Source organism: Anopheles aquasalis, chromosome 2 (assembly GCF_943734665.1).
Source record: "Anopheles aquasalis chromosome 2, idAnoAquaMG_Q_19, whole genome shotgun sequence".
Taxonomy (NCBI): domain Eukaryota; kingdom Metazoa; phylum Arthropoda; class Insecta; order Diptera; family Culicidae; genus Anopheles; species Anopheles aquasalis.
Genome location: NC_064877.1, coordinates 16,272,501 through 16,290,836, shown reverse-complemented (window position 1 = coordinate 16,290,836; position 18,336 = coordinate 16,272,501). Strand labels below are relative to the sequence as shown.

At 48.9% G+C, this 18,336-nt stretch overlaps 2 protein-coding genes across 3 annotated transcripts in view; both read right to left on the bottom strand.

Annotated features, from left to right (window-relative positions):
• LOC126571523 (organic cation transporter protein) overlaps positions 1-4,166 on the bottom strand; it is a 30,596-nt gene extending 26,430 nt beyond the window's left edge. The window contains exon 1 of the mRNA XM_050230098.1: positions 3,957-4,166. The gene's annotated coding sequence lies outside the window, so the exon portion shown is untranslated. The remainder of the gene's footprint in view (positions 1-3,956) is intronic.
• A 2,690-nt stretch (positions 4,167-6,856) lies between these two features.
• Positions 6,857-18,336, bottom strand: part of LOC126571525 (organic cation transporter protein) — an 11,581-nt gene continuing 101 nt past the window's right edge. Inside the window, exons 2-5 of one of the 2 annotated variants that reach the window (XM_050230101.1) lie at positions 18,059-18,304; positions 8,507-8,885; positions 8,278-8,421; positions 6,857-8,210 (exon numbers count right to left, since the gene is read on the bottom strand). In XM_050230101.1, coding sequence (XP_050086058.1) covers positions 7,208-8,210; positions 8,278-8,421; positions 8,507-8,885; positions 18,059-18,131 — 1,599 coding nt within the window. In that variant the 5' untranslated portion in view covers positions 18,132-18,304 and the 3' untranslated portion in view covers positions 6,857-7,207. Of the gene's footprint in view, positions 8,211-8,277; positions 8,422-8,506; positions 8,886-13,862; positions 14,353-18,058; positions 18,305-18,336 lie in introns of those variants that run through there. The other variant, XM_050230102.1, reaches the window with a different exon arrangement.

Genomic DNA, 18,336 nt, shown 5'->3' with positions numbered 1-18,336 from the left:
ACGGGGCCGAACGATTGGCCGACACTCGAGTGTCGAGGGAGTGCCGTCGAGTGGAAGTCGAGTGATATACAGTTGGAGTGGCTCCGGCCAGCCGCCTACCAGGCGTCAGGGCGTACAACAGCTTAATGATAAGGCAAACACGATCCCTTCCCCCCCCCCCTCACATCGACGGAACGGTGCGGCTGCAATTTGCAATCAATATTTGCAGCCGGAAACGACCCCCAAACGGAAGGGTGAAGGGTGGTGGAGGTGTCGTGGAACTGTATGCTGCTGGCCTTTTGATGCTGCTCGGGCTCACACGATGATTACGATTGCGCTCCCCGCACCGTGGTTGCTTAACCGTTCAGCAAACAAAACGGTTCATCGCGTCGTCATCACGTTCCCGTGGCCACTATACGCCAGGAAAGTACTGCTGGGGGGGTATTGCGCCGCATATTTTATGCACGCAAGAATGCAGGACACTACGGAGGGAGTGGCGCCCATTCCGGAGATGCCTGCTGACCAACAATAACAACAGCAGCAGCAGCAGCAGCTGAGAACAAACACAAACATTGTAGTGCCACGACGATCGTCATTAATTTTAATGAACGCCTGATGCCTGATGCCTTTTCGGTGCTGATGTGATGATCGTGTCAGTGTCCACACGGCGCTCACGGCTCACGGTGTGATCCACTCCAATATGTCATCGTTCGCCTGTCAAAGCAGATGCGCCTTCAATGGCCAGCAAGTCTCAAGTCAGCGCCAGCGTCCACCCACTCCGCTCACAAGTGTCCAAAGCGCCATCACAAGTGTGATCGTTGACGGATGCTGCGCTACTCGCCTAAATTTAGCTGCCATCATAACACGCCGGCGACGACGACGACGACGACGACGACGACGGCTCATTCGTCGTTCGCTAAACATGCTGTCAACCAGCCCATAGCCTGGACCATGGCCTGGGCTGTTCTGTAAAGATGTCCCCGAAAAACTCGCTAATGGATCCCAGTGGGCCAGTGTGAATGGATCGTTAGACTTCAATTAATGATCGTTTCATTCATCTATCGCTTGGGCTGACGCAGGTTGATCGTTATGATCGTTTGATCGCTCTGGAATCCGGAAGGCGAAGGCTCGCTCTCGGGGGCTTCTAATTGGGAGCAATTATCAAATGATACTTTTTAGCACATTTTTTTTTAACCAAAAAAAAACGACGTTACAACAGACGAAGCGAAAACGCAAGGACTCACGGAGGACTGCCGCACCAACCGTGCCAAAAAGCTTATTATTGTTTATCGACTTCCAACGTGAACTTCGATCTCGCCACCGCCATTCATTAACTCGAGCAAATTGATCGTTTGCGCACCGGCTCGGCTTGCTTGGATGCCACCAGAATATTGCGAAGTACGTGACCGCGTCGACCGTTCGACTTCCTCGACAAGCTGCCCCACCGTACAGCTGTCTTCAGCGATTTTCTTCTAGGAAATGTCAATGCGCACCGCACCGCACGGCACAACCAGAGCAATTGCATCTTGGCCACACAATTGATTGTGCCCCGCCACCTCCTCCTCCGCTGCTCAATCGCTAGTGCAAGTGGGCATGGTCGCGATTGCAAATATTCTAATTAGCAGTTCCGATGCCCGGGAACCGCCCAGTCGCATGTGCAGCATCAGCATCGAGCCGCGGTGCACTGGTAGTAGTAGTCAGGTCTCCGAACGCGCGCACTCGCTCGCTCGCTCGCCGTGCCGATGATTTACTTTAATTACCGGCAATTTAGATGTAAATTCCAGACGAAAACGGTGCGACGCAAACACACGGCTTCGTGCCAGGGCCGCACGTTGCAGGGAGGGCTGGGAGGAGGTAAGGTAAGCACCGGCCAGCGGCCCGTTACGAGCCGAGCATATCGTCGCCGGTTGATTGAAGGGAAGGCAAGCATTGGTGTAACGCTGGAAGGAGCTAAGAGCTCGCGCAAGTGGCAAGAAGATGCTGTCTTCCATAAACGGGGAACGGCAATAACGGCTTGCAAAAAGGTGTCCAAGCAACGAATCTCTCTCTCTCGCTTTGATGCATTATTTTCGATTGGAATTGAATAATGGCGAAGATCAGGCGATTTTTCGGTTAAACGCAACGTCAAACCATCGTTAGCCGGTTCCTCTGCGCCGTTTACAGAGAACGCACGCCACGCTAAGTAAACAGAGAGTTCTCTCTCCCCCTCTCTTTCACTCTGCGTCTGTTGGCGAAACTTAATTTAATTTATCTAGCCCGAAGATCGAATCGATCGATCGATCAAGTCTGTATCAAGAAGAGAGCGAACGTCGCGACGACGCCGGCGCCGTCAAGTCAGCAAAACGTCAACCACTCCCCCCTTCCCCACCCCACCTGCCCCTCACAGCACGTTACCATTAACGGATCGTAGGTCACTAAGTGGTGTAAGTCGACGTCGACGAACATGATGATGATCGGTCACGCGACCGATGGCATCGCGACGATGCCGATGCCGCGAATGCACAACAACAGCAAAACAGTCGAGGCGATGCGAGGAGCAAACCGGTCACGATCCTTCCGCTACGTCACGAACGAACTTGCCAAAAAGGGGATGAATGAAGGCGGACGTGGTGACGAATAGTGTCCAAAGTCCGGACAAGGAAACCGGAGGATCCCTCCCACTCTCTGCCTTTCTGTGTCGTCGAGATTTGGGTTTATGAAGATTTCAAAAGTCTCCCTCTACTGACCAACAACGCGGTTCCCTGAATCGCCCATGGTGACATTCATTATCGGCCGGAATCGTGACAAGGTCCGGGAGCGAAAGAAGGGAACGCGATAGACGGCACGCGATTCGATGACACATCGTCTTCGACGCGTTATCTTCACGTTATCTACGTAATTATCGCTAATTGTCCCAAATTTATCAGTTACATCAGGTAGCGTTATGAGCTGCACGATCCACGATCCACAGTAGCCACGATGGGTTTATGGTATGGCTTCTCTTTTTTCACCCCCCTTCTCCGGACTTGATTTGACGGCGTTCAGGGCGGATGTTATCAATATGGGTTGCCGGGGAGGGAGTGGCACAAGGCACATAATGTACATATGTATTATGCGCCGCGTGTTTCGGTGGCCCCCGTTTACATCGTTTCCTGAGCTGAACAGTTTGACATTGCCATAGTTAAGCTAATCAGCTGTGAAGCGGTCCAGCGAGCGAGCGAGCGAGCGATGGAATTGAAATCTGCAACAAGTGGCCCCTCCCTTGGGCCTATGTGTGTTCTATTTACCTTTCCCTTTAGTTTTTTGGGTCACAAATTGATATTTGCTGATTCGCCATCCTATGAATTCTAGCTTCAAAGGGCATCAGTTTTCGGTCAAAAAATCCCTTTAAAATACCTTTAAACCTGTATACATCAGTGTTGAATGTTTTATCGCACTAAAACAAGTAAACACCTGTAGCCTAGACGCTTCAAACCGCGGTTCATGTCGATTCGCCTGTTGACAGATGAGCGACATACCCGGACCACAACCACAAAAACCGACGGTGAGTGGACCGATTAAAAGGTAATCAGAAACCCATCTTCACACTTCTCACTCTCGTTACCGGTTCGCCGGAAAGCCGATAGCAGGCTGCAGGGGCATCTAAACTATACGTTTCACAACTGAGCGATCCACAAACCACTGGGTACATTGATATGTACCTTATCTCGCCGGCCTGCACCGGATGCAGTGGAGTTTCTCGTGTCTAGTAGCGTCGCTCGTGTAGATTGTTTACAAGTAGTGATGATCGCGATCTCGCGAGGAGTGGCTCTGATTTTCAGCGTTTCGCACGCGATTTTTGTGATAAAACGGAAATTTGTTGCCAATCCGGCTGCGGTGTTACGCACATCCGCCTGCACATCGCGTAACAACCACCAGAACGCACCAAACGTGGCGAACACACCGGCGTAGGGTCAATGTTGGTTCGATTGTCGAATTGGCGATCTTCTACTGTTTACCTTTGGGATACTCTCGCTTTCAAGGACGATAACAGCAGCAGTAGCACTACACAAACACACGCGTACACAAAAAAAGGACGCAATTAATTTAACGCAAACGATCGCCAAATGCAAACACTCGATGTCAGTCGGAGCGTCCTCACTCGCACGCAACAGAGACGATCGGAGGCTACGCGGATGCGCGGATCGACGACGATCCACACCGGTTGAACCGTGGCAGGGTAGTGGCGAACGAAGGCAAACGATGGTCCGGGTGTTCGGTTTCAGTGGCCGGCGGCTCCGTTCGCATCTCGCGTTCGGCATCATCGTAGCGGCCAAACACCGACACCACTACGGCTTTGCGTACGAGCCCCACGCCGAGCGCACTCGAGGAAGAAATAGGTGCAAATAAAGGCTTCAGGTTCAGTTCCGAGCGATTGCTGCTCGCACCACATGCCACGGTGCGGGACGCGATAAACGGCGACGTGATTGCCAAACACCCCCACCCGGACGGCGATAAGGGAGATGGCCGAGACGACACTGTCGAGCGTAGGGGCCCGCCTGTTTCCCTGGCGTAGTGCGTAATCATAGCATTTTACGCTGCCCGGTACCGTTACCCGTGCGTTTGGTTGGTGCCCACGATCGAGGATCGCTCGCAAATCGCGCTTCGTCGCGCCACCACCACCGTGATCCTGCGTTTCCCTCCCAGGGGGGCCTTCGCTTACAGGCCAAAGTGTCCGGCTGAACGACGTAATTGATTTATGGAAAAATGGCGTATAATACGTGCCCACCGGGCAAAATATCATTAAATCGCCGAAATTGGCCCGCATTCCCTTATGTGCGGCCAGAACCATGCCGCTGTTGCCCGCGTGGCGATCAAAAGGAATGAAGGAGAACCTGCAGGGAGAGTGTACAACAATGTCGCCTAGCTACGTCCACGATCAGAGCACACCAGTGGGATCGAGAAGAGGAGAACCTTTCAGCGAACGAACGCAAAAGTCTTGTTAACGCGCGTGTTTGGTTTGACAGCAAAATGGAATTTTCGGATACAAGCGAAACTGGCGGTAAATACCTTCCCTTTTCTGCTGTCTCACTCCGGATTGTTTCCCCTTTGTGGAACCGTGGCTACCGTGGGTGATGCTACCGAAAGATGGTGATCATTTTTTTTTCCCGCTGCTCAAGTCAATTTACATACTTTGCACAGCGCTAAGCTAAGAGTGCGATCACTCGGTTTACAAACATAATAAAGACATAAGATCTTTAAACAATCGTTAGGTAAAGCTACGATTTGTCGGCCTAATTGTGATAGAATGTTGGTACAGTGGTACATTGGTATGAAATTGATTTAGTAAGTTCTTTAAAAAGATTCATAAATTATTTTTAACTAATTTCATTTGAAGATATTTACGCACCAATATCAGAGTAAATATAAAAACTAATGTAGGAGTGATCTTCCAATGGTATTTCTGGATAAATTTCCTAATCAATTCTACAGCTAAGGATGTTTTATCTCAATCCTCCATTGACCACATGAGTAAACAATTGGGAGACCGTCAAACGTTTGATAGTGTTGCTAAATCGGTCTCCAATTCGCCACTTGACGCGGCATCAATGAAAGGTACTGGGCAATCCCGCTCTCGCTTGATTAATGAACAGCATTTAAGCTCGAAGCGTAAGCTAACATTCAATTGAAATCGAACTGACGTAAATCCTTCACGAACGAAACTCGTGATGTCCCACGTGGAGCATCCCACGTTTCCCAGCTTTTACCTGAAGGATTCATTCAATTACACACATCACGTTCCAACACTCTCCTGGGAAAAATCAATGGGAGCCAATCATACTGCTTAGCAGAGCTGCTCCAGCAGAACCGGCCTGCATGCGGCTCCGCAGCTCGCAACAACGGATGAGCGACAATTGTTGGCCCACTTGTACCAGCACTCTGCAACGCTCTTCTATCACTGGAACAAGGGCGTGACAAGTGTACTTCTGGAAGGCCCTCTTTGCGATTGGGAGCTATTTTTAGAGCGAAAACCAGTTGTCAGGTTATCTCTTCGCCTAGGAGGAACGTCTTGAAGCTGAAGAGTGTGGAAGCAGGCCTTCCACTCGCAGCGTCACAATCACCATCGGCACAATCGGATGTGCGGTACTTAGGCGAGACTAGACTAGCAAATCGGACCGAGCAGCTGAAGTGGTTGGCTAGAAGTGTGAAGCATTCTAACGAGAATGCACTTTCGACACTCGATCGATCGTGCCTGTTGATAAGGATAAGGGTTGACCGTCACTCATTGTGGCAAAACCACGTGCATTGCAGCTCTTTGCACCAACTTAGTGCTTCCGGTTGTGTAGTTGATAAATCAGCTATAATTACCGTTTGTTGTGGCCCTTTAGCTAACCCTTTGGACACTATTTCACGAGCACCAATTGGACGGTTATCACGAAAACGACCGATTCAAATGTTCAATTGATGAAAAATGCAAGCCAATGGTTGGAAACAAAGTGATTTCAGGCAAGTTCCTTACAGCGCGCTTCAAAAAAATAGCCACACTACAAGAACAGGAAGAGATTTCGACTTGAACTTCGTATATTTTGCAATTTATTCAAATCAATTGAATTAAATGACAATTTATTGGTCTAAAATTCAACAGGCTAGATGCTAGTAAATACATTATAATACATTTTATTAGCAAAACCCGTTTTCTATTGACGAGAGGTATGGGAACGTGGTCCACCACGTGGTGTTCTTGAGAGGCAAAAAAACGAACCACGCTTTTCTCGCTTAAAACCGATCGTTGCTCTTCTGCTGCTTCGTTGGTTGAGGAAACATCCCATTTTTCAAACATTGTTATATTCTTTCTTTCCGCAAAAAACCGGTTCCCCGCGATGAGCCCCAAACGAAACCCGATGGAAAAGGAAGATAATCTCGTTTACGCATTGGTTTATTGGCATATTAAAATTACTATTTATCACTCCTACTCTTCGGCACCTCCCTCTCAGCGAAATTTGTCATTATGGAACTCTCTTGCGTGGTGAATATACACTTCCCTTCCTGCTCTGCTTCATCACCTGCGTCCGTTCTGTCGTAATTTATTGCATCTAAACGAATCGCCAAAATCGCAGATTCATTTAAAGGGAGATTCATGGTTCGCCTCTGGCAAATGGTGTGGACACACAGTGGCCACAGTGTCGACAGTGGCGAAAGGAACAATATGAGTAAAAAAGAAAAAGGAAACATAAAAAAACTCTATTCTAATTCGAATTCGAAATGCGGGTTAGTGTTTGCCATTCTCAACACTCGCTGGCCCATCGGTTTTGTGTCGCTTGCCAAAGTTTTCACCATCCTCGAGTGTTTCCGGCAGCGGATGGCCTTGCGTTTCGGGCAGGAAGAACACAAAGAACGCACCGATGAGTGGCGTGGCACCGAAGATGCACGGTGGCAACCAGTACGCGATCGAACCAAAGCCGGCAACGAACGGAGCGATCATGGAACCGAACCGGGCAATCATCGACGCCGTACCGATGCCCACATTCCGGACCACCGTCGGGAACAGCTCACCGGCGTACAGGTAGACCGTCGGGAAGCTGATGCTCATCCCGACCAACCCAACCGAGGCCAGTCCAACGTTGAGCACACTGGCCGACCGTGGCACGAACGCGATCGCTAACATCGAAATGCCGGTCAGAGTGTTGGAGAAGATCAGCGTCTTCTTGCGACCGTACGCCTTCATCAAGTAGATACAGAGCAGCGTACCGGGCAGCTCGAGTGCCGCACTGATCGCCACGTTCGTGTAAATATCACCACCGGCATGGCCAACGTACTGGGCCACACCGAAGAACGCCAATCCACAGACGAACCAGTTGAAGCACATGTACAGCGTCTTGGCGCGCATATTCGGCGTCCGGAACAGATCGAGCACGTTACCCTTCGAGTCGGATGCCGATGCGTTGCGGGACTTCTCCTTGGCGTACAGCTCGATATCGCTGCGGATCGTATCGGTCGGTAGCTTGTTGCGCTTGGCGGCCGTCTCTAGCACCGCCACCGCTCCGTCCACGTTGCCCGAGGTGAAGAGGTAGCGCGGGGATTCCGGCACCAACCAATAGTACGACACCATCAGCACGGAAAAGATCGAAAGGGCAAACTGGAGCTGACGCCATTCGCGCAGGAAATACGCAAATCCGGCCAGTGTCAGGTGGCCAAGATTGAACGGGATCTGGTAGAGAACCGAGAACAGCTCACGCCATTTGGGACCGATGATTTCCATCACCAGTACGAAACTAGAAGAGAAAAAGAAACGAAGGATTATTGGAGCGCCCCGTGATGGATTCCGGGCTGTTGACCTACCTGGTAACCATGGTACCGCCGGTGGCTACTGCGGACAAGAAACGCAACACAACAAATACCCAGAACGAACCGATGACTGCAGCGCCAACGCCTGCCACCAGCTGGATGAGAACGGCAATCACCAACGGAGGTCTGCGGCCGTATCTGGAGAGAAGGTTAAACGCGGATTCCATTAGTCAAGTGTCCAACTGGTCCTCCAAGTTTCAAAACTTTTCTCTTCGCTACTTACTTGTCAGCCAGCGATCCAAACAGCACACCACCGACCAGGATACCGAACATAAAGATGGTTTGTGCCAGCTTCACCAGATTGCCCTTGGTGCAGACCAGATCCCACTCGCTCGTGATCGTCGTTCTGAACGTGCTGTTATCGTAGGCCCAGCTCGTACACGCCTCATCGCACGGCTCCAGCGACGGATCCGATGCGCAGGTATAATTCACGGTCGGTCCGAGGAAAATGGTGCTCATCTGATGCCAGGCCACCGGGAACTTTAACGGAAACACAACGGCACAGACGAGTATGTGCCACCAGCCGAGCTGTCCCATCGCCCGCTGGATCGGATCCAGATTCCAGTTCTTCTTTGTCGTCTCGCCATCCTTCTTGGTAGCCACTGGAAACAGCAAGAAACACAGTTCGGTTACAGATAGTTAGCACGGTCACATGCATTTCCGGTTAGAACGTTGCACACTGACGCCATTAGTGTCGTTGATTGTGAGCTCGCCCCTGATGAAGTTACTACTTCATCCCCCACCCTCCGTGCAATTCTCGTTCCAGCTCCAGAGCTACACAATCGAATGTGACAATGGACACAATGAGTTTTTCGATGACAACGCGATCTATCGAACATATGCCCAGCGTTACCCACGCCACAAGGTCATCGATTCGTGGGGGAAATGAGTGGAGAGACGAAAAAAATGAGCCAAATCCGCACGTGCCCTGATGGACGTGGGAGCCACGAATTGAACCACGCTGACCAATACCGATGACATCCCAATGGTTGGGAGGATGCTGGCAATAACGACGTCAAAGACGAGAACTGTGAAATGTCTCATGGGGGTCTCGAGAATGACGAAAGCAAACCCTACCGGCATCTTACATACGAAATTGGCGTCATTTCAGCCGTTTCTTTTGCGGTAAAAGAGGTTAAGTTATTTATGCGAGGTCAACAACTTCTCGGAAATTAATTCCGAAAGACTGCAGGTTCAATTGTAGCCCGCATGGCTTGGAAATAACGAAGCAGGCATTAGCACTCTACTGTGAAACGATCTTAGTGTGCGATGAACTAGGATTGCTGAACTGAAGCATAAGAACACAAAGACATCGGCTAGAAGCGGTTGGTCAAGCGAAAAATTAATTGCTTGAGAATTGAGGACTAACAAAAATCCTAGTAGACAGACGCATATAGAGAATAAAAATAATAAATTCCTATTGTTGCGAATCGATGAAATGACGATCTTGATCTTTAAATGGATAAATGATTCCTCTGTTCGTGATCGTCTTGATGGCTACGCGTCTACAATAAAAAAAACCCCGGCGAATCATGTCCTTCTAAGCCCCCGGGTCCCGTTAATGGAAATCCATTAAAACCAAAAGAGTTAATGCCTGAAGGCCGTTGCGTTCAGATAAATCTGACCATTGGATCATCATCATAGAATCATGTAACTGAACTCAACCCTCTAGCTAAATTAACCTAAAACCAATCTTCTCCACTACGCAAGTCATTCAATCCCTTTCTAATGATCACTCATCTAACGCTCCACGCGAACTATGCAATAACCAACGACCTTGGTATACTCGTGCCAAACCCACAATGATGCATCCGGACAACCGCTATTAAGTGAGCTGACATGCGGAACCATGACTTTCACTCGATTGTAATCGCGTACATCGCCTACTCCTGTATCCCGTATGACCAACGGCAAAGAAGAAGAAGAAGAAGAAGAAGAAGAAAGGACGGGGTGGCTTCAAAAGCCCGATCGAATCACACCGAAACGGGACTCGAAACGGGGCGAAGCAATCAATCATTCAGCCAGATTGGCCGGTGCCGGTGCCGGGAGTAAACATTAATGGGTGGCGAACGCCATGAGCAAGATCATACATCAATTAACACCTGATCGTAAGTAGCCGCGCTTCCCTTTCCACGCAGGTGACAGCCAGTCAAGATTACAGCCGTGTTACCTGCCACGTGTTCACAGGCCACTGTAATGGAAGTTCCGCCACAAGTCGCCCATTCACCATTCCTACACCCATTCCCTTGCTAGTTGCGAGTATCCCCGCAATCGATCGTTCGCTGGCGTAATTGAGCGAAACTGTCTAAACAAAATGTCCATTTTGTAAAATCCCAAATTCCCGGGGAATGCAAATTGGACGCACAAACAGTTCGTAATACTTTCACCAAGCTCGGTAATCGACTAGGGATGGTGTGGTCAACCGTAGTCATCTCGCGTTCCACTTCCATTCCCCATTCTATTAGCCAACATTTGTTCGAAGTAGTTTCTAAAAATAAATATATTAATTTTTCAATTTCCGCCATCTCTTTGCCAAAAAAAAAATCGTTTAAACCATTCCGCCCTTACGCAATCCGATTAACTTTCTGTCAGCGGCCAAGGGAAGCCAATTTCAACGAGCATATTATTCACGCCGAAAGCCTCACCGGGCAGCATGCAGCATTAATCGGCTTATAACACGTAGCTCCTGCTTTTCATGTGCCTCCTGCTTCAGGCGATGCATTCATGCTCCAGCAGCAACACGGTGTGCGGTGCGTAATCCGTGGGTCGAACGGAATCGTTGGACATGTAAGCGTGTTCAATCGTCATTTTCGCAGTTCCCTTTCGTCCGGTCCGGTATGCAACGGTGAGGAACGACACCGTTGAGCACCGTGGTTGAGCATCCCGATGGAATCCCATCGATTACCACACCACGTGCTGTGCTACAACTACAACGGAGCCAACGGTCCCTGACACGCTGTGCGTCGCTTTAAGTGACATCGTCGACATGTTTACTAGCGTTGAATTCGGGTTAACCGGGAAAAGTGCAACCGTGCGTGAGGAGTAAATGAATCCGTGTTCGGCAAATTGCCTCGAAAGGATTATTTTATGGCTTGCATTCGCCCAAGGTCAGTCGGTATGGTCGAGTAGAGCGAACCGAATAACTCGCTTCTTCTTGCTTCTTTTTAAGTTTAAATCTTAAAATTTCACAGCAAAGCTTCATACTCTTGTTAAGATAGAAATCGTTGCAACAACTGTTTACTGAATGGCCAATAAGCTGTGTAACTGAAAATGAAAGCAAAGCATCGAACACAATGCAGCCCGATGTGCATCGAAATGGAGGGAAAGTGGCTTTGAAGCAATTGGGAAGTGGAAGCAAAACGATTCCCCCCAGACTCACTAACGATCTACTTCTGAGATAGCTAATGGTACCAGCAGCTTTCGCTCCGCGCTTAATTACACATTTCAAAACGCAGTGTCGCAAGAAGATGCTTCACAAAATTGAACGCAGTTGGCAAATACTGGACGGTACCAACGGCTTCGCTAGCGTGAGACTTCAATTCTATTGGAATTTCAAACACGTTATGGCAAAGAAATTACGCAAATCATTTTATAAGTATTATCTGCATCGAATATTCTATTAAATTTCCCATAAAGCAATCGAATTGAAATATGTTTTCCTTCCCAAAACTGTAACACTCTGCACAGTCAAGGGTTATTCCAAGATGTGCGAGAAGCAGCGAGTAACCACTAGTCGATGCCATGACAGTGAGAGAGCAACTTTCCAAACAGTTTGCTTTGACGGCCGACTAGATGAATGGAAGGTAGTGGAAAATTGGCCAGCCTCCTATACTGCTTCCTCCATAATCACCGATCAAACAACCAGATCGGCGCGCGACACCTCGTCATCCGTCACACGCCAACTCCGCAATGTCCGTTTGGGTTGGTACCATGATTAATGGAAAGGAAACTCGCCAGGAACGAACACCCGGGGGGAGGGGCAGCAACCAAAACAAGATCCTGTTCGTCTCTAATTTTCCCTTACTTCAAACCTGCGCCATTGCGGTGAAATAGAGATCCCTCAACCAGTACAACCTTGTGCTTCTGGTGGGCTGCGAGATCGCGCGTTTTTAGGGAAAACATATTTGCACGCAATGCTACGCCATTATCTCGCCACGGTCACTAGACTGGCGTGATCCGAGGGCCCTCGGTGACGATGGAAAACCATTTCCCCGTGCTTCGTCTCCTTCCACTTGTCCTCGGTGAGGGAAGAGGGGTTTGAAATAATTGCCCACTGTTAGCGGAGTGCTCGTGCCGGGTTAACATCCGACAACAAACGCCAATGTCACACTGTGTGTTGTGAAGATCCATGGCGAACCCGGGGTGGGAGAAGGCGATGATAACTGGTGCGACGAGCAGGCGCTCCCCAACGCTAGACGACGAATTTTCCCTTTTCCCATATGATGACCAAGAACAGCTCACACCGTGCTTCGCATCGCACTGCCCCTGGCGCATTGGATTATTTGCTGTTTAGTTTATATTTTGTGAGACCATTTTCCGGCAACCAGCGTCTCGTCTCTCGCCCGACGCCGCCATCCCACGTCATCGAATTACGCAAATCGCTCAGCACGTTTACGTGAAACTCCGTTATTTATAGAAACACCGCACGGACCCGGACACCGGACAGGCCCCCGCATTGTGGCACGGGATTTATATCACATTGCGGGTGGCGATCGAATGGACAGGAACCTGCTGGGACTGTGTTCTTTCTGCTCAATCTCGTAACCTTGACATTGCATCCAGAAACCAAGGCGTATTTTCAGCACATTCAATGGCAATTAAATCTCCAAGGATACCAAAGCAAATCGCCATTGACAGTTCGAGCGTGACGAAGCTGCTAAGTTTGCTGTATTTGAAGCAACAAAAAAAAATGTCTCAGCGCACCGCTAAATCGCACCGAGATCGGTTTTCCGGCTTCACCATGACAATAATTAGACCCTTTCGAGTGGTAACACCTCGTGGTTACGCCTCGGTACTCAGCCGGATCCAGGGGGCACCGGACAACCCACTTTCTGTCGATTACTTAGCCCGGTAGCACTCGCGGCAAGGTTGCTACTCTAAACGCTAAGCAAACCTTGCGAGCGTTCGCACTGTGCCACAAGAAAGCACGACGGAGGAGATTTGAATTGAAGCCACGAGGAACGCGAAGGACGCGCAACAAAACGCAAAACATCAGCCATTGATCTGCAGACTCCCCCCCCCCCCCCCCCCCCAACCCGCTCTGGGCCTCCCAATATCTCCTAGCCCGCGGCTTGACAATGTATGAAGTGAATCCAATCTTTATCCAGGTCAAGATTAACACGACACGGCGCTCTTCGGCCAACAATGGTGCAATGCGCAGATATTTTGAGCCGTAACAAGTTCCACTTCGCATATTCATAAATAGTTGGATTTTTTTTAAGTTTTCGATCCGTTTAAGGCGGCTAATGCGTGATGGATATCGTTTAAGAGGCAACATTTATCCCAAATCATCTTATTTGTTAACAATCTAATGCAATCAACAGTAACGCTACTAAGAAACACATAGAAGGTAAACTCACTTTTAACTTATTGTTTCACTAACTATCACAGCAGTACCCGGAGGAGTCAGTATCACGCTATCGTTCTGCTAATTACTCAGCAGCTCGGCTAGAAGCAGCCGTTGGATGCACCACCGTTGACCACGTGCTTGCACCGTTCGTCGTTCGACTTTTGCAACACTTTTCACTCGTTTTCCCACCTCAGCTCAGCTCAACTCAGCTCTCACTCACAGCCGTGCGATCGTTTACTTGCAAACAATCTCGTCTACCGCCTTCGAGCGACCTTCAGCCAGCTCGCTTTGGTGCGTGTTCGATAAAATCTGCTACACTTCAACCACGAAGCCGAGGAGTATAAAGGGCGTTACAGCAAACCGGCTGGCTGGCTGGCTGGCGTGCGTTACTTCCCTTAAGCTTTCGTCGTCTGCCGGAGGCGACCACTACACCTGCTGCTAGGTGGCCAAAAACCGTTCGCTTCGTTAGCGATCGTGCGCCGTACTGTCGGTTGGTCGGTTTGTTTACGATCACTTTTATACCCCCGGCGGCGCGGCCAGCCAGAGTCAGAGAGTCTCGACTCTCGCCAAGATAAAACCGCGATTGCGTTTTGCCGGGGGGATTTCCCCTTGGCCGTGGCTTGAGAGCCGATCGCGGGCGCGGGATCGAATGCTCAATCGCGAAACATAATGAGAGGCGATGGCGTTGAGCTTAGTAGACGAGAGAGGGACACTAGCAGAGGAATCAAAGATCGAACTCCGAGCTGCGAGATGAGTGGAACTGTTGCGACGATATGCTGCAATTGCGTGGCAACAGTGAGAGAGAGAGTGAGAGAGAACGAGCGAATGGAGAACCGAAAACCGGTTCGTCTGGCCTATCGTCGGACCAGCTGATGGTGGGGAGCATAATGTGCAGCAGCATAGTGGCGCGCGTAAAAGCCGACCGAGAGGTGGGAAAATTGAACTTCATGGGGATTTCCCCATGGCGTAGCCCAGCATGAATCCCTAAGTAATCCCGAGTAACTAGTAGTCGGTACAAGCCTTTCGATCGCCCTTTAATCACTTGTCGCGTTATTAAAATGGAATTCAATCGATTGACGCAACGTGCCAAGTGCCAAGCTGCAACAACACGTAGAAGAAACGTGTCCAGTTTAATAAGTTGAGTATTTGATCAACCAAACAAACAACAATTTACATATGAACTGCAGCACCGATATATCATACAATCCTCCACTAAACGATGACAAACAACCATCTTTCAGTCGCTTAACTCAACCGACCAGTGGACACATAATGATCCACAGCGTATCCGAGTCGCCGAGCATCGTTCATCGTACATTTCATTATCGCTAATGATGCCGATTACTGTCACGTTACGGTCGGTCTGGGCGATGTGATCGAGCACCGAATCCCAAACACGGTGACCCCTTAGCACTGGAATTGCATCCGCAATTTGTGAGACACGCGAAATGGGAAGCGCATCTTTGGCTGAACACCAGTTGGGAAGTCAAATGGTTTCGAGTGTGTTCCCGTTTACGGGCGTAAGATTGAACGAAATTGCGTCTGATTGCATCATCACTCTCGCTGCGCTTGTGCGATCAGTTTGCGTGATCCAGCAGCTTTGTTTGCTAAAAAGTATAAAAATGCACCAATGTTTGAGGGAACGGTTTGCCTAATATTTTCAATCGTAGTTTACTCTACAACATTGTGCTGAGGTACCTTTTACTAAATAAAACCTCGTCTTCGATTTGCAAAAAAGCCTTGCCTTGACACACAAGAATCAGGTTTGTCAAATGGAATCAGTTCCAGATGTTAGGCGCAGCCAGCAGACTATTAATGTAATGTAACGAGCAGCCGTAAACCCAAGCACGATGACCCCGTAATGCTCTACCATCGAAGACAGTAATCGATGGACCCATCCGGTGACAGCATCCAGCGGTCCTCGGGCTCATGCTCTCTCGTACCAGTTCTATCCGGTTCGTTTGACCACTGTGCTCCCAATGTGTCTCGCTGCGCACTCGCTGCAGTCATCGGATTGGGTGTTTCTGTTGGATTGGCTGTTGCGTACCAGCCCCCATGCGTCAACCATGTGTTACTTTCCAATGTTCCAGCGTGAGTTGAGAACGCGACGCGCAAAAATATTAAAAAAAAAAACAACCCAAAACCCCACATGGTATGGAAGGAAGAAAACGATCGAGCCCACCGGCGCGGCGGGTGAACGGAGCTAGCCAGGGAATACCCGGTGCTCAAGGCCGCAGTGCAGAACGCTCGACTGGTTTTCTGGCGGTGACTCGCCAATGTTGAATCAAGCATCATGCCAGGTCGACCGAAATGGTTAGCGATTCACACTCCCGCTCGAAAAGGGGTACAATCAACAGCGATGAATCAAGTGGCGTTGTTCCTCTGTTTGCCTATCCGTCACTTCCGTCAAGCTTTTCCACACAAAAAAAAATCGGTGAAGATAGTCTCCGGAGCGAGCTATCGTGTCCCAAATCGATCACACTGAGTCAGGCTGGAATTCCAAAGCGTAATAAGACACGCACGAGGTGCAGAAAGTCTCGTCTGTTTCGCCACTTGATTATCGGCACAATTTACACTCGGCACCCGTTAACATACTTTTAATCGACGAATCCTCCAGCTCGGTAGGATCCATTCCTGCGTTTATTAGCAGTCAGTGAGTACACAGCGACTTCGTGACTTGTCCGTTTCTCGTATGAACATTTTACGGTTCAATGCTACCCGGCGTCAAGAGCAACGAAACAAACGGAATGCAGCACAAATGGTTGGACAAGTAATTAACGTCAATCAGAAACATTTCGTCCGCGTGATTTTTTCTAAAATTTTACGTCCTCCTTATTGGATGTTGACAGGTAATATCCAGCATCGTGAAGGAGTCATTGATTTCTAAATGGAGAGGGATTTTGATGCAAACTTGTTTGTGGTGAATATCCGTCCCGCGGTTTTGTCTTGTATAATTACGTTAATCCCACATTCAGCATGATGCAAGGTGTACCCGTTATGAGAGAGCCATTCTGGTTGTTTTCTATTTTAAAATCCCCCAACTGGAGAATTGCTTGGGAAGCAAATCGAACACCATCGTCGTTGTAACGGAACAGAGGGGGAAAAAAATAATCCAAAACATCTGAAGTTATTTATTGTATAGCAACGTAAACTAAGCGCCTGCTTGATTGCTTATCAACTTCTGTGGAACGGGAGGAATGTTTATTTGTAAATAGAGTCAGTAGATCAGCCAGACTCACGGCATCATTCCCATTGCCACCAACCAGCACCTCGGGTGTTATTTCAATGCTATAAATGTCAACCAATCCTCTCTGTTACTCGTGCACCCCTGCACGCTCATCGTGGACCAGATGTTCTTTGCTCTCTAATGAAGTTCTAACAATCTAGTGCGCCATACATCAAGTAGCCACTATGCTGGTCTTGGGGGACAAAAAGTGGGTGCCATTACTGATTACTCCAAACACTATCAGCGGCACTGTCGGGCATTTTTTACTCGCTCATCTAAGAGCATCGTAAATAAATCGTCGTTTTTTTTAGAAAAACAATGGCGCTCACAATCGCCAAGCGCATGTATTGAACGCGATCGATAGCAGGCAATGCAAGTGAAAGTCCATTTCCAAGCATCGATTTATGAGGGTCGTGGACATTACACGTGGGACCATAATAAAAGCGACTCGCTTACCGATAAGGGTATTCGAGTTGGAAGATCCTGTTTGAACTCGATTGAAGGGGCAAGAAATAGACTAGAACTTTGGAACCTTTAATCTTAAAGATTACATAAATTCTCTCACCCTCTCTCTTCTCGGCGCAAAAAAAAAGTTCATCATGCGAGACAATCTTAATTTTCCCCCCAAACCGACGACAACGAATCACGAGTGATTGCGAAGTGCACGTAGGAAACACTGAATGAATGTAAAAAAACTCGTACAATAACAAACATAACCGCGGTTAAACAACGAATTGCGCACTCGCATTGCCATGGCAAAAGCGTTGCCATACGGCTTCATACAATTGTAGCATTGTTTCTGCACATAAAATTGCCTTTAAAACCCCTGATTCAGTCAGTTTGCTTGACCAAATTAACATGGCATTCGTTGACTTTTGACTGGCATTCACGTGAAAGCACTGACCGGCCAGCACTGACTATCAATGGACCGAAACAGTATCATCTTCGCTTGACTAGTGTTACTCTACCACTCTTCTTACCTGCGTCCGTTGGTGGCAGAGCGTCCACAGCGTTCTGGGTTTGCAGTTCGATTTCACGATCCGGTTCGGTCATTTTTGCGGCTTGCTACGATCCGATGCCCAACGCGGTCCGTTCTTCAACACTCGACACGTTGTCTCAAAGTGATGCCGTCCGTCTGCCAGGAGGGATGCTACTCGGTAGTCTCAGCAGTTTATCAGTGTTTGCTTTGTTTTGGCACCTCTGGTTCCCTCTTATCACCTCACGATCTACCACGAAGATATGTTTATTAAAGTTTCTT